We start from the raw sequence: 26,449 nt of genomic DNA on the forward strand, positions 1-26,449 counted from the left end.
ATAGAGATGTCTATACTCTGAAGTAAGACAACAGGGGCAAGAGCTGAGGCTCAGTTATAGGTGGCAAATGTTTTTGTGGACATAACCATCAAATCCTCTTCTTAAGTCAGTGACAGGGAACGTTCCGCTTCGGAGTACACGGGCAAGGGATCTGTTCTTGATGGCTTGGAGACTTAGGCTTTCGCTCTTGGCTTTGGGGAGTGGGAAAGGAGAGGTGAGCTAGTGTTTACGTGCACTAAGGGGAAGAACTCTCATAGATGCGGGCAGCGGCCAGGTTCTCAGAAACCAGTGGTGTCAGAACAGCTGCCCCAAGCCAACTTCTCTAAGAAAACTTGTCTGAGGGCAAAAAAGAGTAGCATGAAGCCAGGGGTGGCCACGGGATTGGGGTCCAGCTTCCTTCAGCGGATGTGAAATATCTGTACATCAGAATGTAAGCTCTGGCGTTCTCCTTTGACATTTGTTTTCAGCACTATTTTGTGGATTAAAGGAATTTTCATGATATACACTGGACACGTGCAGATCTCCTGTTCAGATAAGATAATGTAAAATCCAATCAAAAGTAAACGAACTCTATTTTCATTAAGCTGTGAACTATTTTTATTAGTGTTGCATTCAGTGACTGCTTAATCTTAAGTCTCCTGCTGTTTTTTAATACATCATTTAGGGCGTTATGTTCTTATCTTTAATTTTCCTATACAAGGATAAAACTATGTGTACTTATTGTTTCAATGTCTGCCTTCCAGGTGCCAGGATTGCTGAATATTCCCAACTGTATGACCAGATTGTGTTCAGAGAGACACCCCTTAAAGCTCAGAAGGATGGCTGGGCCAGCACCCAAGAACCCACCCTCCTCACGCCCGAATCACCTTCCCAGGCCCAGTGCACTGGTGAGGACTGGCTTTGGCACTCACCCTACAGTAACGGAGAGTTGGCAGATTTCTCTGCCCAAGCAGAGCAAGACTCAAAGTCAAAATATCCCACCACATTAGATAGCATCACAAAAAGTATTCCCAGACAGCTGTCGGCCGCTTGTTCAGTGGCTTCTCTGCAACTGTTAGACCCTCCGCTGGGCTCTGTGCCACAGAGGTGCAGCGTGGTGGTCAACCAGCCGCACAAAGAGAACTCCTGTCAGGGCCATCTTTACAACTCACTGGGTCGCAAAGCAATCAATGCTAAATCCCAGGCTTACAGCAGACCCCAGTCATCTTCCTCAATCTCGATAAACAAATCCCTGGACTCCATCAACTACCCCAGTGAGATGGAAAAGAAGCAACTGCTGTCTTTACAGAAGACTTCCAGAGGTGCGAGCCAGCAGGACTTGCTGTCAGGGTTCACAGACTCATGTCAACAGAACACTGGCAAACGCTCCGATCTGACGCTCCAAGACTCACAGAAAGTGCTGGTGGTAAATAGAAATGTACCCTTAAGCGCCCAAATAGCAACACAGAACTACCTTTCTAATTTTAAAGAGACCGAGGGAGATGAAGATGACTATGTGGAAATCAAGTCAGAAGAGGACGAGGTGGGGCTAGATCTCTTTCCCAGTCGGGACAGGAAGTCTGACTCAAAGATCCCAGACCCTGACTGTTCTGGTAACATCTGTAGCCACAGCACACCTTGCTCTTTGAAGGAGGCAGTGAGTGGCAGGCATGGGCTTCCTCCTTACCTGACAGCATTTAAAGACTCCGACAAACTGAATGATTATCTGTGGAGGGGCCCATCGCCCAATCAGCAAAACATTGTCCAGTCTCTGAGGGAGAAATTTCAGTGTCTTAGCTCAAGCAGTTTTGCCTAGGTTTTATTTTTGTTTTTCTTTTTCTTTTAAATATATGTACCAGTTTTAAACAATTTTGTAATAATAAAAGGGTTAAAATGTGCTTTTCTTTACAGCACAACTCTTTGAGCGGGCTGATCACGGCATTTATGCTCCATATCCTGACAATAGCACCCATACAACTCTCAGATTACCCACCTCCCCCACACACCTGTGACTCAGAAGCAGCTCGAGTCTCTTTCACAGATTTTAAAAAGAGAGACTAGAGTTATTTAAAGAATTATGCTTATATGTGGCATCTCTATATTTGTTGCAAGACTCAAGAGTGACGTATGTATGCCAGAGATCTCTGATTAGAATATAGCCTCTTCACGTATTTTAAGGTTCCCACGGCAGTGTGCCGATCGCATTTCATTTAGATGCCAATGTTATGTGACGACTGAAAAAAATTCAAATGTAGCCCTAGGAGCAACCTGCTATTAGAAGAAAAAAAAAAAATCTTTACCTGTGTTTCAGGACAAGGCCCAGATGATGTGCCACTAATGATGATAATTCTATCATATCTGGGTTGAAATTAACTATTTCTTTCATGGCCTAAAGAAATCTAAGCCTTAATAAAATGCAAGCCAACTTAATTATTAGATAAGATAGGGAGATTTCTGAAAACAGCCTATTTCCTCATATTATAACTAAGGGAGAACTGGCCCTGCAAAAAGAAAATAATAATAATAATCACCATGTAAAACATCCCACTATACTACTGGATATAACTGTCTCGCTTCAGTATGGAGCAAACCTTAGGCTACATGAAGACAAAAATGCATTATAATGACCCTTCTAGAACAGGTCTTCATAGACACTTTCCTGAGCTTTGGGTTTGACTGAATGCCCTCCTTGAGACGGCCTCGCCACAGATACGGATGGGCGCGAGTTTATTTTCAAAACCGTCCATAGCATAGGGCCCTTTTCAGTGTTCTGGAAGACAGGGAAGAAGAGGGCGTCTCGTTGCTGGCTGCTGGCTGCTGGCTAGTAACTTCCTTTCCACTATAATGGTAGTCTCATGCAGCGGTCCACTGTGACAGCGTACCACCAGCCTAACTCCTTGTCAATGGGAATGGACGATGAAAAGCACGACACTGTGATCCAAAGGAAGAACCAAAGAGAGAAATGAAGACAGAGTGATTGCCACTTTGTAGAAGCATTTTATTGGTGGCTGCATGAATGCAGCCAGACTACTCTCTCCCTTTCTGTTCTCATTTTACATAGCGGAACATTCTGGAGTCTTCTCTCACCCTCTCACGTTCTGTTTTAACTTACTCCTCTTTATTAGCATTAAAACAATCTGTTCCATTTATAAAGCTATGGCAGGAAGTGGTGAAAAAGTCTTTCATTTGCAATAATAGTCACAGTTTCCCATAGTTTTCTCTCTCTCTCTCTCTCTAATTCCATCTTTATGTTACAAATTAGTCCCTAAGGGCTTTTTTCTTTCTTTCTTTCTTTCTTTTTTTTTTTTAAGAATTTCTTGTTTTTCAAATCCTTTACTCTTCTTGTAGCTACCAAAACTTTCCTTTTTTCTTCATTGCTTTAATTTAAACAAGACATGAGTTTTCCAGACTAAGCAATAGCAAAAAAAAAAAAGACAAGGACTCTGTTCTTAGAATTTGCTAGATGAGTGTGAACACATTTGTATCATGGTTTTTCCCCCATTTGCTTGTTTTAAGTTACCTGACTCTTGTCCAAAAATGTAGTTTCCTGTTTTGTTTTTCTTTTTAGTCTGTATGACCCACATTCCAGTGTTGTTCATGTTACTGTTCTGTCTGGTCTTGGAAATTATCAATTCTTCACACCAGTGTTTGGTTGCATGGTTTGATGTCATCTACAAAGGTAGATGTCATGTTGTACAAAATGTCTTGTGTATATGGTCCTTTGGGTTCTAGGATAAATCTGTGGCCCAGGCTGCAGACTTTGAGAGCTGTGTGTGTGTGTGTGTGTGTGTGTGTGTGTGTGTGTGTGTGTGTGTGTACATGCTCAGATGCTCCCTCAATGTCATCAATTCAGCGCTCTTGTTTAAAATAGTTTCTTTTGCAGGTGGGGTGGGTTGTATATAATTGGGGTGAAAATTTTATGGATTTTAAAGTCCTATACTGAAGGTTCCATTTATATATATATATAAGTTCACTTTTCACCTACTTTTTTTTTCTTTTGAGGGAAAGCAATGCAATTTGGAAAACATAGTTTAAATACTGTATATAAGACAATGAAAGTTAGTAATGCCCGTTATTTAATAAAGTTTGTAAAGTGGAAAGAAAATTTTTGTTTGAATTAATGTGTTTGCACTAGAACACTATGGCTTTTCGAAACTGCTTGGCAACAATACTCTCTGTCTTGCCTTTTGAACCACAGAGAAAATTATTCAAGGTAAAAGTATGTCCTAGTTAGTTTTATCAACTTGACACAGCCTAGGGTCATGATGTAGGAGGGTCCAGTCCACTGTGGGTGGCACCATCCCTAGGCAGGTGATGCTGGGTTATATAAGAAAGCTAGCTGAGCATGTGCCTGTGAGCCAGAGAGTAAGCTGGCAAGCCACATTCCTCCAGTGGGTTTTTGCTTTAGGTTTCTGCCTTGAGTTCCTGCCTCTACTTCCTTCAGAGATAGCCTGTGGGCTGGAAGCATAAGTAAGCCGAGATAAACCCTTTCCTCCTTTAAGTTGATTTTGGTCATGGTGTTTCTCACAACAGCAGAAAGGAACTAGGGCAGAGGGTATACAAAGTCTCAGTGGCTCTTGACAAACCAGTTTTCTGTATCTAGATTGTTTTTGAAGTAGTAAGCTCAGTGTCTGAAATGGGTTTTGTTTTCTTGACAGGAGTCTAAAAAATACATCAGTCACAAAATTAAAAGCCTTTGCATTGAAAATGTAGTAACAAGACATCATTTTTCATTGTTGAATTGAAAAATTAATCTAAAATTTCACTACAAAGTAAGGCTTATTTTATACAACTTTACATTCCAAATTTTCTTTGTTAAAATTATAGAGACAAGCCAGGCTGGTGGTGGCGCACATCTTTAATTCCAGCACTTGGGAGGCAGAGGCAGTGGATCTCTGTAAGTTCAAGGCCAGCCTGGTCTACAGGGTGAATTCCAGGGCATCCCGGGGCACACAGTAAAATCATGTCTTAAAAAAAAAAAGTATATAGACAGAGATAAAAGAGAGGGGGAGGGAGAGACACAAAAACACGCTTCTATAAATGGGTGATTACTGATGCTTTTTAAAGCAGTGTTTCCAAATATAAACAGAAGGTCTTAGCCAACTAAGTTGAAATGCAGGCTGCCTAATCCCACCCTTGGAGAAAAGCTGTTGAGATTCTTTCTCTGGAGTATTTCTAGGCATTTTTAAGCGTCGTCCCAGATCTCCTTTGTGATGACTTCCTGGAAATCACAGGTTTAGTTTAGACAAGCCAATGACAACCAAAAATCAATGCTGTGTGTGACTTCTCTGCATAACTCTTCAGAAGAAAGTGGGAAACATCTAAATGTCTACTAAGTTGTCTTTTGATGAAGGGAAAAAAAACATGAAGAGTAAGTGGTAATAGTTCTTTACGCATCCTTAGTCCTTCATGTGAGCTATGGCTTTCTCTAGCTGGCCAGTTTACGCATCCTTAGTCCTTCATGTGAGCTATGGCTTTCTCTAGCTGGCCAGTTTGGCTACACTTAATATTTTCACTAAGGAATGAGAATTCAGTGAAAGAAACTGTTACTGCATTTCCACAACTTTTATGTCAATATGTCTTTATCAGAAGCCTTGCATGCATAAAATCAGAATCTTTTAAAAAAATATTTATTATGCATACAGTGGTCTTGATGTACATCTACAGGCCAGAAGAGGGCATCAGATCACATTATAGATGGTTGTGAGCCACCATGTGGTTGCTGGGAATTGAACTCAGGACCTCTGGAAGAACAGTCAGTGCTCTTAACCTCTGAGCCATCTCTCCAGCCCCAGAATCTTTATTGTATATATTGGTTTTTCTTTTAAAAAGTCTCTAGACATATGTATGTTCTCAGGTTTGTCTTTCACTCTCCCTGACCGCCCCCCCCCCCCCGCAACCCCATAACTAGCTTACAGCAATGGAGCTCCAAAGCTACTGAGGCAATATGCTACATTTAAAAATTAGATAAATGCAAAAATCAATGTAGAGGAGAGATTTCCTCTGCTTCCCCTCTTGGTTCTTACCTGGAAACTCTGGCTGGATCTAGGGACCAAATTTACACATAGCCAACTAACGTGAGAAAAATATTATAGTTTTATTAGTTTTGTAAAAAGATGTGGGGATATTTAAAGAAGAATAAAAACCAAAGACTGCTAGTTTTAGACATCGATAACTTTATGAAAGAATACAAGGACAAACAAATCTTCAGACCAGGGTAGTAAATTTGAGAGAGATTATTAACAGATACAAGGTCAAAGGTCAGGAGGCGGGTGTGGAAGCTGAGGGGAAATGGGAGCCAGGTCAGAGCTTTACACAGGTTCACTGCAGCACCAGTGACCAGTCCCTGATACAGAGGCTGTTCTCCAAAAGAATCTATATGGCTTGTTGTAGATAAGACAGGCCTGGTAGCTCCCTCCTGAAGTCAGGAAAACTTCAGCTGATCTTACCTTTAAAATAATTAACTCTCCAACTAAGCATATTCTGGGATGGCACACCCTTCACTCCTTCCATCAGTCTACATGACTAAATTAACGTAGGACGTTTGCATGTGAAAGCTCTTTTGCAGGAGCTTAATGTTCCCTTTTAGCTAAGTGTTCTACATGGTAGCCCATGCACCTCTTGTCTGCTGATCCCGTAGGATGCTTTGTGCCAGCTCTGGCCAGAACAGGGCAATTTGTACCCAGCCAGCACATGTTTAATGATCCACTAAACAGAGTTCAAAACCTACAGAAGCCCAAAGCTGGAGACACCAGTCAAATCAGGACTATATGGACTATATTTGTATGAGTAACAAATAATTAGATTTTAGGAACTCTTAGCCGGGCTGGAGTGATGGCTCAGTGGAGAAGGGCATTTGTTGCCCCTGTAGAGGACCTGGGTTTGAGTCCCAGCACCCACATGGCAGTTGACAACTGTCTGTAACTCCAGTCTCAGAGGATCTGATGCCCTCTTCTGACCTCCACAGTCACCAGGCACACACATGGTATACATACATGCACGCATGCAAAACAATCATACACATAAAATAATTTTTTAATCTAATTTTTTTTTTATAATTTATAGCACCATCAGTAATATAGTGTCACCCAAACATGAGAAGGTGCCATTTCATGAGTCTTTGCCCTTTCCTTCCTCTTGGATTCTGGAGATGTTTATTCTGCCAACTTCCGGGTGCTCTCAGCTAAGCATCTGTGTGTCGGGGTGGTACCTCATACCATCCTGGGATTTTCACTTGGACAAAAGCCTTTCCTGATAATTGCTTCTTGGGATGCTAGGAAAGCAGCGAGCAACCTAGCACACAGAGTCGGAAAGAAAAGTCAGGGGGAGAGGGGAGGGAACAAACACAGGTGGTTGGGGGGGTCAAAGGGCACACATCACCTACTTTACGTGTGGTGCATACATATCACAGGCATAGACACAAAGCCTTATTCCTCAGATGGTGGCTTTATTCACATACAGCATGCAAATATGAAAGGACAAGAAGCAGTCAGACTCTCTCATTCTAAAGCCACGTGATTTTAGCATGACATAAAAGGACAAGGCTGTGATAACGATCAGAACTTCTGCTGTGTGGGCAAGCACAAACCCCTAAATGCCCTGTTGGTATAGCAATGGGCAGCTGTCCACAAGGCTCTCACGGAACCCAAAGTCAAGTCCACGGTGTAAGCAAATTCCTTCTTCCATAGGCAAGTTAAGTTGGAGGCTATGAGCTGCTGGTCCAGAGGCTGAATCTATCTTGTACAATGTGAAAACGAGCTTTAAAAGAAAAAAATCCAAATCTCCCAACATATCTAGAAGAAGGAGAAAAGAGAAGAGAGTGGGCTGGCCCATGTGGTCCTGGATTCTGCTGAGGCGATGCGATGAGAGCTGAGCCAAAGGGACAAAAGGTGAAAAAAAAGCAACATTAGTGATGGTCACTTACTTTGACAACTGGAGGACACAGTTGGCAGCCTGAACACAGATGTTCTAGATAGGCAGTAAAGGATCTGCTCTTAAGGGAAAACAAGTGCCTATCACGGAAAGCATAAAGAACATGAGGCTCCTGTGAGATGGAGAACTTCCATTCGAGCCAACTCACTGAGGACTCCTCTCTGCCTGACCTCTCCAAGCCTCCCTAGGCTGCTGGTGATACAAGGTCAAAGAGTCGTCTTGACTGCTCAGAATTCACACAAGGGCTAAGCTACAGTTCATATTCTGTCTCCTTAAGAACCTTCTCTAGCTCAGACTCCCTTCTTGAGGTGGCAGGAGGCTACCCTCCACCCCAACTGTACAAAGCTGACGTCATTTGCTCAGACCTCTTGCGCATGCATCCAAGGCGTCCTCTCCATAGGCCATCTTTTCCTGGGACTACACGGATTCCTCATTGGCCATCAGCTACTGTCTTCCCCACACTCCTCATCCTCACATTCCTTCTCCTGATTGTAGCCAGTGTGATGGGCCTACACACAAGCAGAATGAGATCCTCCACCCGGCTGTCCATGGTCTCTTCTGTAGGATAATCCACTTCGTCTCGTCTCCCCACCTGCTCCATCTAGCACTGAACTCATTGCTTAGAACCATGAGGGGAGCAACGAAGTTAGCCTGCCTTGATTTCCCAGGTCAGGGCTAAGGGGCGTTATTACATCTTTGCAGGGAGAGTGAGCTTCACATTTGCAGTGGCCCTTGTGCCCCCAGACTCACCACAGCCCTTAGGGGTGCAACACAAATTATGAGTGTATTCCACAGATGAGGAATGCTGTGTTTAGGGATTCCCAGTCAAACCTTCCCTAATAGATAGATAGGCTTGGGTGGAGAGATTGCTCAGAGTTTAAGAGCACTGGCTGCTCTTCCAGAGGACCTGGTTTTGGTTTCTGGCACCCACAGGGCAGCTCGCAACTGTCTGTAACTCCAGACATGAGCATATGGTGCACAGACTTACGTGTGAGCAAAACACCCATATGCATTAAAAGCTGGATGAATTGCTGTATGGAAGCTCACGCTTTCTGGAATGGAGACCTTTGGGTTAAGAGAGTGCTGTCGTCCACCACCTCTCCCGATAATCCTCCTCAATCAGTGCAAGTGTTAGCCCATGGACTGCAGTTCTCATCATGCCCTCTACACCCTACCCTTACCCAAGGGGCCTCCATATTTTAATGGAGACTGGCCTCCCAGGTTCTTGATCTGACATTCCTGGTGACCTCTGCCTCTGTTCACTTTAGCCTCTGTTCTTTCCTGGAAAAAAGAGGAAGAAGAAGAAGAAGAAGAGGAGGAGGAGGAGGAGAAGGAAGAAGAAGAAGAAGAAGAAGAAGAAGAAGAAGAAGAAGAAGAAGAAGCAGCAGCTTCTAACCTTTTAAACAATCATATCAGATATTTCTTTTTCTTCTACTCTTCATCTTGATTAAAAAAATATATAACACAAAGACCACCATCTTAACCATCTTAAGGGCAGAGTCCTGGGGCAACAGTCTTTGATAAGATTACACGCCCAGCTGTGCTATAGTAGTAAGTTCTTCAGCCTGACTTGTTCCTCATTTTCCCTACCTTCCTCCGTTCTCTATAACTCAAGCTCCTTATGCTTGCTGCACCCCAGGCTCTTGCTCATGTGGTTCTTTCTACCCATTCCACTCACTCCCCAACATTGACCCTTGTCTTCATGTAGCTCCTAAGCCACCCGTAAGACTTGTCTTCAATTGCCAACATTCCACCTCCTTCTGAAAGCCTTTTGATAACTCTTTACTCTAGGGTAGTGCCTCTCCTTGGTTCTTTTATGAGATCTCGATCAGCCCTACTCCTAACTCTACACAGTCAACTCCGTGAGACCTGGGTTCGAACCTGTCTTGTTCACGGTGATTCCTTGCCACATATTCCCTGAACAGAGCAAATCAGTGGTTCTCAACCTGTGGGTCAAGAGCCTGGGGTGTGTATGTGGCAGGGGGGTGGGGTGCGTGGGGGGAGTGGTCAAGCAACTCTTTCACAGGGGTTTCCTATCATATGTCCCGCATATTAAATATTTATATTACAAATCACAGCAGCAGCAAAATTACAGTCATGAAGTAGCAACAAAAATAATTTTCTGGTTGGGGATCACCACAACATGCATTATATTTTATTAAAGGGTCACAGAATTAAGAAGGCCAAGAACCACTGGAGTAAATGAACTCCATAGATGTGTGAAAATTGTTTAATTTTTACCTTGTGTATTAATAGTGTTTGCCTCCTTATATATAAGTGGACCACATGCATGAGAAGCCCAAGAAAGCCAGGAGACGGATTTGGATCCCCTGGAACTGGAGTTACAGGTGAGAGCCATAATGTGTGTGCTGAGAACGAACCCTGGTCCTCTGCAAGAGCAGCTGGTGCTTTTTAACCTCTGAGCTCAGTCTGGCCATAAAATAGTATTTTAAACTCAGATACATTGTTTAAATTGTGTCCAAGAGTAACTTCTGAATGCCATGAAATTACCCTTGTCTACTAGGAAAGAACATTAGTGGATACACTTCTAAAGACTTCCACACTCTTCCTCCTGTAGCTGGCTTTTCTTAAGTCCTTTCAGGTTATTAAATTGAGACAGCTCTCTCAATGTGTCGCCCCAACTGTGTGTCTATGAAACAAGCCTGGGAAGTTTGTCTCTGATTCCTAGTCTCCTAGTCTACAAGTGCCTGCTGTCCTGTGTATGTTAGTTAACTTTCCACCACTGGGACAAAATACCCAGTGTAAAGAACTTCACCGAGTCCAGGACAGCCAAGGCTAACACAGAGAAACCCTGTCTGGAAAAAAAAAAAAGGAGGGGAAAGAAAGAAAGAAAGCCTGTTATATTTTGGCTCAGAATTAAGCCACATGGGTGGCTGGCTTTGTGGAACATAGAGCTAATGAGGCCGCTCACGTCATGGCAGCCAGGAGACAGGGGGAGATGGGCAGGTGGGGAGGAGAGAAAAGAAGGGAAGAGAGAAAAAAGAGAAGGATAAACGAGAGAAAGAAGGATGCAGGAAAAAGATATACACTTTAAGATTTAACCTTGGAGATCTACTTCCTCCAAGGCCTGCCTCCCAACAGTCCATCCTGCTTTAACGGCAGCCGCACTGTTGAATTAATCTACCGGTGAATTTTATGTTCTCAGGACTCAATCACCTCTCAGTCGGGCCCCAGCTGGGAAGCAAGCCTTTGCCACAAGAGTCTTTGAGGGAGGCTTTTATATTAAACAACCCTATGTAAGACTCCAGATGCTTCTCACGGGCAATGCTAACTAGCACCTTGGCCTAGGCTGTGTTGTCTTCAGGCCCAGGCTGAGTACAGACTCTGAGCTTATCACACTAGGATTCTGAGCATCTGAGTAATTGATCTTAATTGTCCTGTCAGCACAGGTATTTTGTTATTCTGAACTTTCAAGTGATTTTTTTTTTCCTTAATCGCCCATTGAGATTACAAATAAGGCACGGTGGTCTAGGCCTTAGTTAAGTGTCAAACAGTGTCAGATAGAAAGATGAAATTCTGTTAGTCATTTCTCTGACAGAGGTTTTGGTTTTCACCCACCATCTAGTCAAGGCAGAGCTGCTGAACTACCCAGCTGACATGAGTTCACTGTAACCCAGAACTCACTGATTCAAACAAATTACCTTACTGTCCAATTCAAGAACAAGCAAAAACAAAAAAGCAAACAAACAAAAAACAAAAACAAAACAAAAAAAAAAACTCACTTAAAAATGTAAGACAAGAAAACATAATGTTGATTGTTTAAAATGATTCCCCTGCGGTTAAGGGAAAGGATTACACCCTAGCATTGCAGTACACTTAAAGACAGAAGGAAACACTGTAACACTGCAAAGGTCAGGACCAACAGCAGCTGTTTCAACAGTGTTTTCCATTACAGTAAAGAATACCTAAGATAGACAGCTTTTAGGGGGGAAATTTTTATTATGAGCTCACGGTTTCAGATGAATGTCTGGTCTGTGTATAGTCTGGGGGGGGGTCTGTCGGCAATGCAGTACATCAAGGAGGAGTATGTGTGTGTGTGTGTATGTGTGTGTAAAACAACGGCTTTGCCTAATGATAGGCAGCAAAGAAGGGAGGGAGGTCCCAATACCCCTCGCACGGGCGCATCTCTGAACATCTACATTCCTCCATCGAGGCCTCAACTCTTAAAATATCCCTCCATCTCCCAATGCCATCACCGAATGGTGACCAGGTCTTTAACATATGGACCTTTGGGACATTTCTCCAACCCACAGTGGTCATGAAGACTGAAGACCAGCCTCCAAAGCATCATCTTCAAAATGGCTCATGGTCTGACTCAATTCCATCAGAGAGATTTTTTTTTTTTCCTACTGAATAAGTTTTTGTGGCTCCCAGTTCCAACCAGGTGTAAATTTTTTTTTTTCCATAAAGGTGATGGCCTTCTCCAGGCAGATCTTTCAGATATAGCCTATTATGCAACACTCCTCTTTAGCACTTGCTTGGCCATGCAATTCAAAAACACGGACCCCTGTTTTTGGGACCGAGGTGGTGGCCCAGCAGGTAAAGGCACTTGCTGCCAAAGCTGAGAAGTTGAGTTCTGACCCCAGAACATGGGGCCTCCTCTCCCCACCCCCGGCTTGGGCCACCGCCCCCATAGCGGAAACAGAGAACTAACTAACTGACTCCTTCAAGCTGTCCTCCGAACTTCACTTGCAGGCCTTGGCAAGCACAAGCACACAAGTAAAATATAACTAAAAAGAGGAAGAGGAGGAGGCTCGCCTAGAGTTGGGCAAGCTCACGGCTCTGCCAACAAACCAAATGACTTCTCCGTATCTCCAGGTTTTCCTGGTTGGAACTTGAACGAATGTCACTCAACTTCTTACATCTGTTGGGGTTAAATGGGAGATCTTTCCAGCACACGGGGCAGTCAGTGTGCGCTCTCAAACTCTGTCTCTGCCTTAGATTAATTTTATCCTACCTTGAGGATTACAAAGTTACGATGTGTTTCTCACTGGCCTTGGAAATTATAAACTTGTAAGACTCTCAGTCTTAAGGCCAATGATGTTAACCTGCTCTTGCTACAAAACCAGCATTGCAGACTCCAAGAATGACTCTTAGCCTTAGGCCACCTCCCACATAATAAACTCTTCCTTCTGAAGGCGTAAACTGGACTTAGGGCCACCACGGAAAGTGAGCTGCTTTCTGAAGACCAAGGGTGGCACCAGGTTTTGAAGCAGAAGAATCAGCCATACAACCTCAGGGCAAGGGTTCAGCACAACCCTGATGCCCCACCTCCTCTGCCTTGACTTTCTGGCAACTCCAACCAGCAGCCTCGCGTCCGCTGGCCCCCGCCCTCCTAACGTCACGGCCACTAGGTACAGTGCCCCCTAGGGGCCTCTGTTCCTCCCACGAGGAAGAGCCTGGTCTTTCCTGCTGCTGGCCCGTTACAGTGTAGCCTGGCTCTCTGGTTCCTGCCTCGCCAACCCCAGGAGGAACTTGCTGCCGCATCTCGGTGCCTCGGGAGGACCAGTCGCCCCGCGCTCCGCAGCAGCATGAGCGCCCGCCTGCCTCTCCTACTGCGCCAGCTCAACAGCCAGCAGCTGCCCCCGGGCCCGGCACGTCGGCTCCGTGAGTTGTGTCGCTCCAGCAGCAGAAGCAAGAGCAGCGGAGGTGGTGACCCCGAGCAGTTGCGCGGTCGGCGGCTGCAGGATGGCCAGGCCTTCAGCAGCCGCGGCCCTGGCAGTCCGGAAGCCCTCGGGAAGGACTCCATCGTCAGGTGAGTGTCCAGCTTGCCTGCGCGCAGATCCCTAGCCAAGGACCCAGGGATGGTGCAGCGGAGCTTTCGGGCGCTGGCAGACCCGAGGGACCGGTTCGAAGGGCGGGAGGCAGAGTGTTTGGTGCCAACTTGCTAGGGGCGCCTGGCGTTTGACAAGAAAAGGAATGAGGAAAAAAGGGCTCCCGGAGTATGGGACCCGGTAGGTGAGGGCATCCTCCGGCCGGCGCGCGCCCCACGGACCGCACGCCCCGCTCCACGTGCACCGCCCGCCTCCGGCTCTGATGCAACCGCGCCGGGCGTGGCGCCGACAGGAAAGGGGCGGTGCGGCCCATGGCGGGAGAGAAGCAAGGAGGATGGCCCTGCCATCCCTCCTCTGCTGCTGTTTCCCCACCACCACCATCACCACCTCCTGGAGGCGCGGGCGAAACCCGTTGCGGAAGCCCTGGAGGTCGCATCGCATCTCGGAGATCATGTAGGCTCCGGAGCGGCTGTATCTAGAAAGTTCGCTTCCTGTCCAGCAGCAATCTATGGAGACGCTGTCTGCATCTCGTCCACGGGTCCAGCCGCCTGGGCAGGCCCTAAACTGAGAAGTTGGTTTGCTGAGCCACTGTGGTGCAGAGGGACCCGCTGAGGACTTACCTGCAGGTGGCGGGAAAGCCCTTTCCTATCTGGCTCCCAACTGGGGTTATGGACACAATTAAATGAGCAAAAATAATCTGGCTCCAGGATTGTCACACATAGCCGCAACAAATAGTTATTATCATTATTTTTTTTATTAATTAAACATTTTTTATTTTTAAATATACATTTATATTATTACACACACACATGTGTATGTATGTGTGTGTATATATATATATATATATATATATATATATATATTACCTATAGCAAGAAGAACCATGGGCACAATCAGGAATTATATAAATGTTACATTCTTAGTGTTTTGGCTATTTGAAATAGTTATTATTAATTTTGTAATAAACTAAGATCTGCAAACTTGAGGTGATGGTATTAGGACTAAAAAGCAAATTTTAAAGTATTACATAGGTGCCTTTGTAACAAGGAAAAGCAAATTCCCACATTTTTTTTAATAAAAATGCAATGTTTTATAGATACTGACATTTGAATTTCAGGTAGTTTTCACATACTATGAAATATCCTTAATTTTATTTCTACCTGTTGTTTAAAAATGTAAACCAGGCTAGGGAGATTGCTCAGTTAGCAAATTACTGGCTGGGACAGGCATGAGAACCTAAGCTCCATCCTTAAGACCCATGTGGGCGTGGTGACATACTCTTGCCACTCCAGTCCCAGGGAGGCAGAGACAGACAGATCCCTGGGGCTCACTGACCAGCCCACCGAACCTAGTCCAAGAGTTCCAGACCAATGACAGGTCCTGTCTCCAAAACCAAAGTGAGCAAATGTTGAGGGACAACATTCAAAGCTGACCTGTGTTGTGTACACATACCAACACATATGCACCCAAACATACCTGAACACATAATTTAAATAAAAAAGTATGTGTATGTGCATGTGTTCTTAACTAGTAGGCGGTGGTTTCCTGGCTCTGCTTTCTGAACCAGAGGACAGTGCTTAGGAATCCTATGCCTTCTTTGTGCAATCTGCCTGTACTAGGGTATGTGAGTGCATGGACAAGCTATCGGTGTCAGCATCTTTACCTGCAAATGGAAACTACAATGCCACTTGTTTCAGTGAAGCAACTGTAAGCTTTAGGCCATCCCAGCAATCCTAGAATGTGTATCCTGAACAGCATTCGGCTTTCCATTAATTGTGTCCTGTAGTTGCTGTTGGCCAGGTGTCCGCTATAGCAAATTTGTCACTGCCTGCCCCTGTGGGATTTGGAAATCGGAGAAATGATCAGATTAGATGTCACCTGGAGTCCATAGCTGTTCAAGAGCTTAGGGTGAAATTTCTAGCATCATGCGTGTGCATCAGAAACAATACAACATAAAGTCCCCAAGAAGCATAGTGACCTTTATTTATATAATGGTGCAACTGGATGACTGTGACCAGAAAGGTCATTTTTGGAAATCCTGTGATTTCTGATGGCTGCCTGTCATGATGGAATCCAGGAAGTATCAGCCCCCAACACTTGCAGAGTGGGTGACTGCAGAAAAGGTTACACCTTGGCTGTTCGTTGTACCCCGTGGGCCAGGAGGCTTAGGACAGAGAGTAGTGCTCCTGCTGCCACTGTGGGCTGGAACCTTTGAGAAATGGGGCCCTGTAGGAGGTGCTTCCTACAATAAATATTGTAGACCTGCCCTGGAGGGGATGATGGGGACTTGATCCGGTGTCCTCCCCTTTCCTTTCTGGTTCTTGCTGTGAGGAGTTTTGCTCTGAGACACTCACTGCCTGTGATAACGGGCTGTCCTGGCTGGAAGCCGCCAGATCTCATACTGGAACATCTCCGAGACCATGAGCCAAAATTAACCCTTTCTCTGTATCAGTTAACTGCTTCAGATATTTTATTAAAGTAATGGGGCAGTGACTAATATGGCTAGGGACAACAATGGCGTCTTTTAAGGATTGCTGCCTCACCAGCATGCTTTTGACACACGAGATGATCATGCGGAAAAACAAACAACCACTGACAAACAATAAAAATGAGATTTTTTTTTTTTTTTTTAGTTAAAAACTCATCAAGGAGACTCAGATCCTCAATTTGAAATTTGAGAATTCTTCAAATTATTGTTTTCTTTTTGATACATGTGGATGATGAAAATTTTCTATGTCTAGGTAGTTTTTTTTTTTTTTTTTTAAATAATCTTTCATGGGTCTGAAGAGATGGCTCATTGGTTCAGAGCGCATCCCGCTATTGCAGAGGATCTTAGTTTGGTACCCAGCATGCACGTTGGCTGGGTGGCTCACAACCACCTGTAACCCCAGCTCAGGGAATGCAAGTCCCTCTTCTGGTCTCCATACATATACATTTAATTAAAAATAAATCCCATCAATTCAATAAATACATTTTGGAAAGAAAGGAGTATGCTGTTGTTTAACTGCTAGCAGTTTTGTTTTTTCTTAGTGGTTCATAAATTGGTGATGTGTCTTTCCTTGTCTAGCTTAGATTCAATGGGATAATGTATATACGATAATCTTATTAATCTCAGATTTGGCTAATGCACGACATAGAAAAAGAGTCATAATACTTGTCATTTTTCTGGGTTTTGCTGCTATAGCAAAATACCACAGGCTGAGTATAGAGACTTCTCTCTCACTGTTTCAGAGGCTGTGAAGGCCACTGTCAAGGGGCTGGCATATGGCGAGGGCTTTGCTATATGACAACATAGCTGAAGGCAGAAGGGCAAGAGAGAGATGGCCTCGTAAACTTATTTTTACCCATCATCCCATGAGAGCAGCATGAATCCATCCCCTCTCCCATACATCCCGTCTCAGCGCTGTTGCACCAGAAACTAAGCCTCCAACACATGAGCTTTAGGGGACCCATTCAAACCACAGCAACACCCAAAGATAATATCCAGAGCAAAGGCTCCAGGAAGATCCCCAAGATGGTTGCTCACTACTCCCGATCTCTGGTTGTGTCACCGCCCAGCCAGTGAGAGATAAAAAGGGCCAGGTTCTGTGCACGTCCTCTTACTGCACAGTCTTTCTTTCAGCCAGAGGCTAATCACATGATCCCAGGCAGCTTCGAGAGAAAGACTGGGATGTCCAGGTGGTCGTGTACATTTGAAACTCAGAGTCCTTTTACTGGATTACTGGAGTTGGGCAAACTCCAGTGGGGTTAAGCTTTCTTATCGCAGCCATTATGTGGCAAATGTCTGGTAATGATCAAAGCAAAGAGTTAAAAAAAAACAAAAAAACCTTTACCCTGGACTGCTTCTCTAAATGCCCGTGGCTGTCTTTGAAAGAGACATCTATGGAGGTCATTCCTAGAAGAATCCTTCTTTTACCTTTGAAAGAATTGAGAAGTTAAATGTGGACTTTTGTTACTGAGCGCTCTCAGCTTTCAGGGATAAGCGTACATTGGTAACTTTCAGTAACATGGCCAGCTGTTTCCTCCCATACTCAGGCACGGCCACAGCGGAGCCACAGGGAGAGCTAGGAATGTGGTTGTTAGAACAAGGCAGCTTTGTGCTCAGCTCGTAGGCTTAACGCAGTTAGCCAGGCGGGTATGAATGAGCTGGCAAATGATGCTATTTGTAACAGTATGGCTAACAGGGGTAGTGTTTGGGCTTTGCCAGCTTAAACCTTTAACCAGCTGTCTTTAGAAATAGGAAATTTTGAGCTTTAGCTACACTGTTCCCAGTCAGAACTGAGGTTTTCTCTCCCAAGGGCATAGACACATTTTTGGAAACATTTCGGCTGCTTTTTAGGTGTATTGGGCATGGGAGGACTCTGGTATTGTTTATCACTGCATGAGTGGAAACGATGCACGTGGCCTCTTGTGGGCGGGTACCTTAGCCACTTCTGACTCTTCTAAGTGGTATTATTGCATGGTGCGGCCCCTTTGTGTAACTATCTTCTATCTGTTTCTTACCTCAACTATTTTAACAACTGAAATGTTCAGCACCTGGGAGGCAGAGGCAGGCGGATTGCTGTGAGTTTGAGGCCAGCCTGGTCTACAAAGTGTGTCCAGGATGGTCAAGGCTACACAGAGAAACCCTGTCTCGAAAAACCAAAATAAATAAATAAATAAATAAATAAATATTTTTTCTTTTATGTGTATGAGTGTTTTGCCTGCACCATAGGTACCTTTTGCCCTTGGAGGCCAAAAAAGGGCATCCAGGCTTCTGGAACTAGAGGAACAGATGGTAGTTAGCCTCCCCATGAGTACAGGAAACTGAACTGAGATCTTCTGGAAGGGCAAGTAGTGCCGCTAACTGCTGACCCATTTCTCCAAGCCCTTAACAGCTAACTTAAACCTAGTGATACTTTATCTATTGAAATGCTCCTTTTGTTTTGTTTGAGACAGGGTTTCTCTGTGTGGCTCTGGTTGTCCTGGACTCACTTTGTAGACCAGGCTGGCCTCAAACTCACAGGGATCTGCATGCCTCTGTCTCTGCCTCCCTAAGTACTGGGATCATAGGCCTGTGCCACTACGCCTGGCGGTGGTGTTTTGTTTGTTTGTTTGTTTTGTTTGTTTGTTTACTTTCCATCCTGACCACAGCTTCCCCTCTCTTGTCTTCTCCCAGTGTCCCCTCCCTTTCTCCTCTGGGACTGGAAGGAGTGGTGCCTTTTTTCTTTCTTTCTTTCTTTCTTTCTTTCTTTCTTTCTTTCTTTTTTTTTTTTTTTAGTTTATTGAGGGTGCACAAGACTCTGGAGGGGTGTCTTTTGTGAATTTTTATGTTAAGAGTTTGTCACCATGACTAATACCTGACAAGAAGCAGCCCGAGGGAAGGAGAGTTCGTTTGAGTTTATAGTTCAAGTGGATATTACTCACAGTAAAATCATGGTGCTAGGAGTGGAAGGCACTTGGTCACACTGTATCCTGAGACAATAGTAAACAGGCTATAAACACCTCCAGGCCCCCATCCCAGTAACCCACTTTCTCTAGGAAGGCTCCACTTCCTTAAAGGTCCACAGCCTTCACAAACAGGAGCAGCAGTTGGAGGCCAAGGGTTCAAACACAGGATTGATATTTCTCATTCATACAGGTAGTTTTATTTGCAGTGGGGAAAAGAAATCAACAATAAGAAAAAGGTGAAAAGCCACTGCAATCTACCTGTTCTTACAGATGATGAAGTCAGCGTCCATGGAAGGTTCCCTTAGTATATTGGAGGCCTGAATGCCAGGCATGGCTGTTAGCACAGGCCATGTTCCAGAAACTCCTGGCACTTATTTAAAAGGATACATTCCAGCATATTGAATCAGACTTTCTGCGGTAGAACTTTGATGTTTATCATGCTCCTTAGAGAATTTTCAGACCCATGGGTGCTTGGTGCTCACAGTGAGGTGCCCCTACTCCCCCGCCCCCCGCCCCCAAGACCAAGCAAAAGCATAGACCCAGCTTGACCTAGAGTAGCTTAGCAGCTCTGCTTTGTCACCTATCGCTGGAGAAGTGACACATGCACTTTTCCAAATCCCTTCCTGTATCAGCTCGATAATGAGGTTACTTCCCCGGGGATTGAACTGGTGTATAAAACTGAAGCCAAACAAATAAATGCTACCACGGCACACTTGCCTGGTCACTGGCTCTGGTAGCCTCTGTGGCAGTAGACTCCTGTGCAAGTAGTGAACTCTTTGTGGTCTTTTGAACACTCCACTCCCTGGGCTCACCTGCATGGGGGTTCAGCACCTTCCACGTAATAACATCCCTGAGCCATCACTCCAAAAAATGGGCGATGTTTGGTTTTTAGAGACTTACTACTGACGGCATCTGGCTGAGATGAAGTCAGTTTTGGAAAGTTCTCAGGTGCATAGGATAAAGACTGGGAACAGTGTTTAGATGCGGCCCGAGGCTGGTGGTGCCTTGCAATGCTTGTCAAGCTCCTGTGGCACCTCAGGCTCATCCAGCCACCGGGAGGAGCAAGGAAAGCTGTTAACCCCGAAACTGAGTATCGTCCAGTTTTTTGTTTTTGTTAGAGAGAGAGAGAGAGAGACCAGAGTTAGAGATGTGCTGGCGAGAACATGATATAGAGGAGTTGATGGCTTCCAAAATAACCCATTTAGAAGGTTCTAGAAAGAAAGTCAGCCCCTGCCATATTTACACAGATCTGCTCACCTGGGTATAGCACCTCTCTACTCCCAGGGTGTGAAGGAGAAGGTGGCCCTCACTAAACTTTGGGGGTGGGTGGGGGGGAGGGAGCGCGGCAGACTCAAGACTGACATCATTCACAGACCCAAAGAAGATAACTAACAGGAAGGACCCAAGAGAGAATGCTTAGATCTCACTCAGAAGGGGAAATAGAATAGACAATGGAAATGGTTAAAGAAAGGGAACAGGGTAGAGAAAGGAGGGTCCTTATCAGACCTGGGGAAAGTAAGGGTAGGAAGACAGAGGATTTGTAGAGAGAAGAGAAACTTTGGGTGGGGCCTTGTAGACTGTGTCAAGCTGGAGACCTATGACAGGGCAGGCTCCTGCGAGGATATGAAGGGTGACTCTAGCTGAGACTCCTAGTAGCAGGGGTCATGGAGACTTAAGAGGCTACCCTGTAACTAGACACAACCCTAGTGGAAGGAGGGGAACACCAACCCACCTACAAAAACTTCAACCCAAAACTTAGCTTGCCTACAAGATATGCAGGGACAAAAATAAAGCAGAGATTGAGAAACTGTCCAACCAATACCTGGCACAACCTGAGACCTACCCAAGCGAGACAGCCAACCCTTGGCACTATTAACGATATTCTGCTATGCTTGCCTACAGGAGCCAAGCATAGCTGTCCTCTGAGAGACTCCACCCAGCAGCTGATGGAAACATGCAGAGACCCACAGCCAAACATTGGGTGGAGTGCAGAGAGTCTTGTGGAAGGGTAGGAGGGGGAAGGATGGAAAGACTCAGAGGGGACACGAGCCCCACAGGAAGACCAACAGATCCAACTAACCAGGGACCCAGTGGTCCTGTAGAGATTAAAGCTTCAACCAAGATCCATACATGGACTGGGCCTGGGGCCCCTACACAGATGTAACCAATGGGCAGCTCGGTCCTCCTATGGAGGGGAGAGGAATCGGGGCTGACTCTGACATGGACTCTCTTGCCTGCTTTTTGATCACTTTGCCCCTGACAGAGCTACCTTGCCAGGCCACAGGAGAAGAAGATACGCTGAGTCCTGATGCGACTTGATATGCTGGGGTGGGTGGGTGGGTGCGAGGAGGCTCCCCTTCTCTGAGGAGTAGGGGAAGGGGGAGAGGGGAAACAGGGAAGGAAGGTGGGACTGGGAGGAGAGAAGGGAAGGGGCCTATGACTGGAATGTAAAGTGAACAATTAAAAACAAACAAACAGAGCCAAGCATGGTGGCATATGCCTTTGATCCCAGCACTTGGGAGGCAGAGGCGGGCGGATTGTTGTGAGTTCAAGGCCAGCCTGGTCTACAAAGTGAGTCCAGGACTTCCAAGAGAACATAGAGAAACCCTGTTTCGAGAAAAAAACCAAAAACAAACAAGCAAACAAACAAACAAAAGATTGACAGAAAAACAAGCTGCCCCAGCAGTGTAACACAGTCTTCAGAAGGAGCCCTGTGGACTATAGCATGCAATGCCTCTCACATCTGCAGCGTCTCTCTTTCCTTCCCTCCTCTTCTGTCTCTGATCCTTCCTTTAAACTCTGGGACATGGAATTTAGCCGGAAACACCATTTCCTTTTCCTACACCTCGAGTCCGCTCAGCTGTCACCATTTTCACAGATCTCCCCATTTGTATTCTTTTCCCATGGTACCCCAAACTCATTCTTCCTGGGGGAGGACTAAAAGAGTGCTGTGAAAATGTTGGGTTATGTGGAATAGGAACCCAAACTTTAAATTCTTTTATTACATTTATTTTATTTGCATGCTTGTGTGTGAGAGAGTCAGAGGGCAACTTGGGAGCGTCAAGTCAGTTCTCTCCTTTTACCAAGGGAAGTCTGGTTGGCAAATAGTCAGCAAGCACTTTTCCCAACTGAGTCCAGACCTTTTGTTATATTAAACTTGGAAAATCCAGGAGATAAATTTAACCACTCAGAAACCAATGGCCACAGTTAACTTGTTTCCCCGCTGTGTATTTTAAAAATCTGATTGTCACAGTTCATCCAGAATTGGCTTTCAGTGTGTGTGTGTGTGTGTGTGTGTGTGTGTGTGTGTGTGTGGTTTTCTGAAACAAAGTTTCACCATGTAGCCTAGGTTGGCCATGATCCTCTCACCTTCACCTCCCTAGAGCTGGAGCTACAGGTTTATGCCAGTACACATGGCCAGTATCCGTAGTTCCTGCCTTCCCTCATGCTCTCTACTCAGTCCTTGTCTGTTGTCTGATGCACTCACAGTACCAGGCTTTGTAAGGATGCACATTGTGCCTGTCCTGTCTAACCACGAACAAAGAAATGACTGTGTTGTGTTTCTTTGTCAATATAGAGAAGTCATTCACAATTCCAAAGAAGTGCTGAGTTTGTTGCAAGAGAAAAACCCTGCCTTTAAGCCAGTTCTTGCTGTTATTCAGGTAAGCTGTGAGCATGGGACTCCCCTACTGTTTTAAGGTGCAATTTAGCAGATACTTATAAATGGAGACCAGATGCGTGTCCTTTCGATGGCGAGTGCTGTTATGCGGGCTTTCTTCTGCAGGATTGCAGGTTAGACACGGCCTTGCCGGAGTCTTATCTTCCTCTGGCATAGGTGGCTCGTTGAGGTCAGGAGGTTGGCACCCACATAAATCACAGGGCACAGAATAGTTACTAGCCTCCAGGATTTAGGAATACTTATCAAATATGGCTTCCACGTCAGTTCTCACTTGTTTCTGGGGAAGACAAATGGGTAATGGCAGGTGCACATTCATGTTTTACAGCCCAAGTGTCAGAAGTCATTACTCTGTCAGAGGATCTTGCATTCCGTGTTTATTCGTTGGCTGCTGTCCCTTAATCCTGAGCTGCAGTTGGCTCTGGGTTATTGGCGTCCCTATGTGATGGCAGGTGCAGGGAAACAGCAGGATGATCCAAGCCTGGAAGCAATTTTGGCCCAGTAGTTGGCCTAGTACAGTAGTGTTTGGCAGGCTGGTCCAGTATCAGAATAGCAGCTTGTGTGGCCAATGGTGCCTTGTTTTGTGAGTTTGTGAGATTGTGCTCTTGTGACCTACATCCCCTCCTAGCAGGGGAGTTGGTTTGAGAGCTGGGACTAGTGGAGATCTGGTTACGTGTTGCCATTCAACCTAAGTACAAATATCCAAATTCCTGTCTTTGGTGGGTCACACAGAGTGTCGGTGGCTATCTGGCCATGAGGTTGTCATTCTTTGTTTTTGTTCGGTTTTTCGAGACAGGATCTCTCTGTGTTAGCCTTGGCTGCCCTGGACTCACTTTGTAGACCAGGCTGGCCTCGAACTCACAGCAATCCACCTGCTTTTGCCTCCCAAGTGCTGGGATTAAAGGCGTGCACCGCACCACCATGCCCGGCTGCGGTTGTCATTCTTATATGCCCCATGTCTTAGTTACTTTTCTATTGCTAAAACAGCATGACCATGGCATCTTATAAAAGAAAGCATTCGGTTGGAATTATGGTTTCAAAAGGTTAGCGTGTATGACAGCAAAAGCATGGAGGTGAGAACGACTGGGAGATAACGTCGTGATCCTCCACTAGGAGGCAGAGGCACACTGGGAATGAGGCAAGTCTATTAAAACCTCAAGCCCACCTCCAGTGACACTCCTCCTCCAGCAAGGCCACACCTCCTAATCCTTCCCGAGTAGTTCTACCAACTAGGGACCGAGTATTCAAACATATGAGCCTGTGGGGGTGGGTGGGGGTGGCAAGCATTCTCATTCAAACCACCATACTCTATAACATGCCATCTATCGTTTTTAAAATGTTAGTCCAAGAAGTTACATAGATCCCAGCTGTTAGCCCAATTTTCACAGACAATAAGAGTTTGTTGTTGTTGTTGTTGTTTGGTTGTTTTTTTTTTTTTTTAGGGTTTTGTTGTTGTTTGTTTTCTATATTTTTCTTATCATCTTTGTATTCTGGTCACTTGTATTCATTGTATTCACAAATATGACCTCTGTGTTGTGTTTGGTACACATTGTCAAGGTATTTTCACACTGTAACATTCTCTCTTCTGCTCCTTTATCCTTAGGCTGGCGATGACAGTTTGATGCAGGAAATAAACCAGAATTTGGCCAAGGAGGTGAGAGCTGGTGATTTTAGCAACTCATTAGAACTCCTAACATTGTATTCTCTTGCGGTGACATAGATTCTTGTGTTCCTTTTTTAGGCTGGTCTGGACATCACTCACATCTGCTTGCCCCCAGACAGTGGAGAGGATGAGGTAATGTCAACCTAGCTTATTTCCTGTTCTCATCGGGCCTCCGAGCATCTTCCAGGGTCACCAGGGTCACCAGGTGCAGGCCAGCTTTCTCCTGTGCCTGAGTTCCCAGGGGGAAGAGACCTCTCTTTACTGTGATGTGAAAGTTCCTGATCACCTCTCTCCCTTGCAGTTGGTTCCTACTGAAAACAAGCTAGGACACTGTGGTGATTGTAGCTGTTTATTTGCTGTAGAAGTAGTGACATCTCATGAGATAACTGTTGGGTTAGGGGTATCTTGAAATCCAGCTAGTTTTACTCTGTCCTAGAAGCATCTTTGACCTTGGGCCATTCCTTTAGCATCTCAGGGTCACCACAGCCTGATGTATTGTGGGGGACAGGACAGCTTTTATCTTCAAGGTTCCTCTTTAGGTTTAACATTCTGGGACTCTTTTTTTTTTTTTTGGTTTTTCGAGACAGGGTCTCTCTGTGTTAGCCTTGGCTGTCCTGGACTCACTTTGTAGACCAGGCTGGCCTCGAACTCACAGCGATCCGCCTGCCTCTGCCTCCCGAGTGCTGGGATTAAAGGCGTGCGCCACCACGCCCAGCTCATTCTGGGACTCTTTCATTGGCATCTGGGGCCATGCACTCTAGTTGTGCCTACCAGCATCACTCCCGAGTGTGCTGTGGCCCTGGGTGCGGGTGTCAGTCTTTTGTGGCTAACTTTCCTCTGGTTGGCCGTGTCAAGGAAGAGTGGGTTAAGGTTCCTGGGATAGAAAAACTTAAATCACAGGATCTGGAATAATGAAGTTGGGTTCTTTGCAGGGGTGGGGGTGAGGGAGGCAGGCAGGCATGAATGATGTTTGGAAATCAGAAGTCACTGGCTAGGAAAAGCACCCCAAAGTCACGAGAACTACAGCGTTTCCTTCCCATTGCTCTAACATCTCTGTAGTGCACCACCAAATCGAAGATGGTAGAGTCACCTACCGGTCACAGCACCATTCTTACCAGGGTCAAAAGGGACTCCACTCAATAATGATCATTTTTAATTATTTTAATGATTATTCAAATTAGTTCAAAATGATTATTGCTAGATACAGAGACAATTAGGATGGGGAAAGCCACCTAGCAGATACCTAAAAGTGCAAGTGGTACAGACCTTACAGCACTGTGCGGCTTCTCTTGGGCATCAGAATTGATGCTTTCGTGCTTTAGCACTGTCATTCAATAAAAGAAAACTTGCTTAAGCACTAGCACTGTGAAGGTACCACACTGCTCTGGGAACTCAAGTGACTCCTAATGACCGAGGAGCGGTCCCATACACAAGTGTAGATTGCTACACAAAGGGCTGATTTATGTCCGATTGGTTCTAGATCTCACCGGGCTACTCAGTGAGGTGTACGATTCCAAGCTGATGAATTGTTTATTTCTGGAACTTTCCCTTGAGTGTTTCTTGTATCACAGTTGATGAAGAGTAACTGACACCTTGAAGTGTGAAGTAACCTGCAGTTCCTTCAGGGCTGCGCAGAAGGGTTTTTTTTTTTTTTCTATAGGGAGAAGTAAGCCTAGGTGTTATGATGAGATGAGGGAAGTGGCTTGGTGGTAATACATCAGCGGAGGATGTTACCCAAGACCAGCCTGATCTCAGGGGTTATAGTCTACATGTTCAGCATGAGGGTGTCTCAAAGTTCAGATAGCTGGAAGAGAAAGCTTGACCAAAAGTTTGCTCTCAAATGCGTTTTGTTTTGCTTGGTCGGTGGGAACCCGCAGTTGGCTCAGTCACTGATGAAAGGGGAGTGTGCTTTTGTAGTCTGTCTTTCTGTGTCTTTAGTAATTGTCATGAACCGAGTGTTCTCTAGATCCCATG

General features: G+C 45.2%; 2 protein-coding genes across 7 annotated transcripts in view; both read left to right on the top strand.

The window, feature by feature from the left end:
• The window catches only part of Plekhg1 (pleckstrin homology and RhoGEF domain containing G1), a 151,810-nt gene extending 149,655 nt beyond the window's left edge, over positions 1-2,155 (top strand). For all 6 annotated transcript variants that reach the window (XM_051164614.1, XM_051164616.1, XM_051164612.1 and 3 more), the window contains exon 16: positions 744-2,155. In XM_051164614.1, the coding sequence (XP_051020571.1) occupies positions 744-1,795 (1,052 nt within the window). In that variant the 3' untranslated portion in view covers positions 1,796-2,155. The remainder of the gene's footprint in view (positions 1-743) is intronic.
• Positions 2,156-13,187: 11,032 nt separating this feature from the next.
• The window catches only part of Mthfd1l (methylenetetrahydrofolate dehydrogenase (NADP+ dependent) 1 like), a 184,621-nt gene continuing 171,359 nt past the window's right edge, over positions 13,188-26,449 (top strand). The window contains exons 1-4 of the mRNA XM_051164179.1: positions 13,188-13,687; positions 22,714-22,798; positions 24,416-24,466; positions 24,554-24,607. Coding sequence (XP_051020136.1) covers positions 13,464-13,687; positions 22,714-22,798; positions 24,416-24,466; positions 24,554-24,607 — 414 coding nt within the window. The 5' untranslated portion in view covers positions 13,188-13,463. The remainder of the gene's footprint in view (positions 13,688-22,713; positions 22,799-24,415; positions 24,467-24,553; positions 24,608-26,449) is intronic.

Source organism: Acomys russatus, chromosome 21 (assembly GCF_903995435.1).
Source record: "Acomys russatus chromosome 21, mAcoRus1.1, whole genome shotgun sequence".
Lineage (NCBI taxonomy): Eukaryota > Metazoa > Chordata > Mammalia > Rodentia > Muridae > Acomys > Acomys russatus.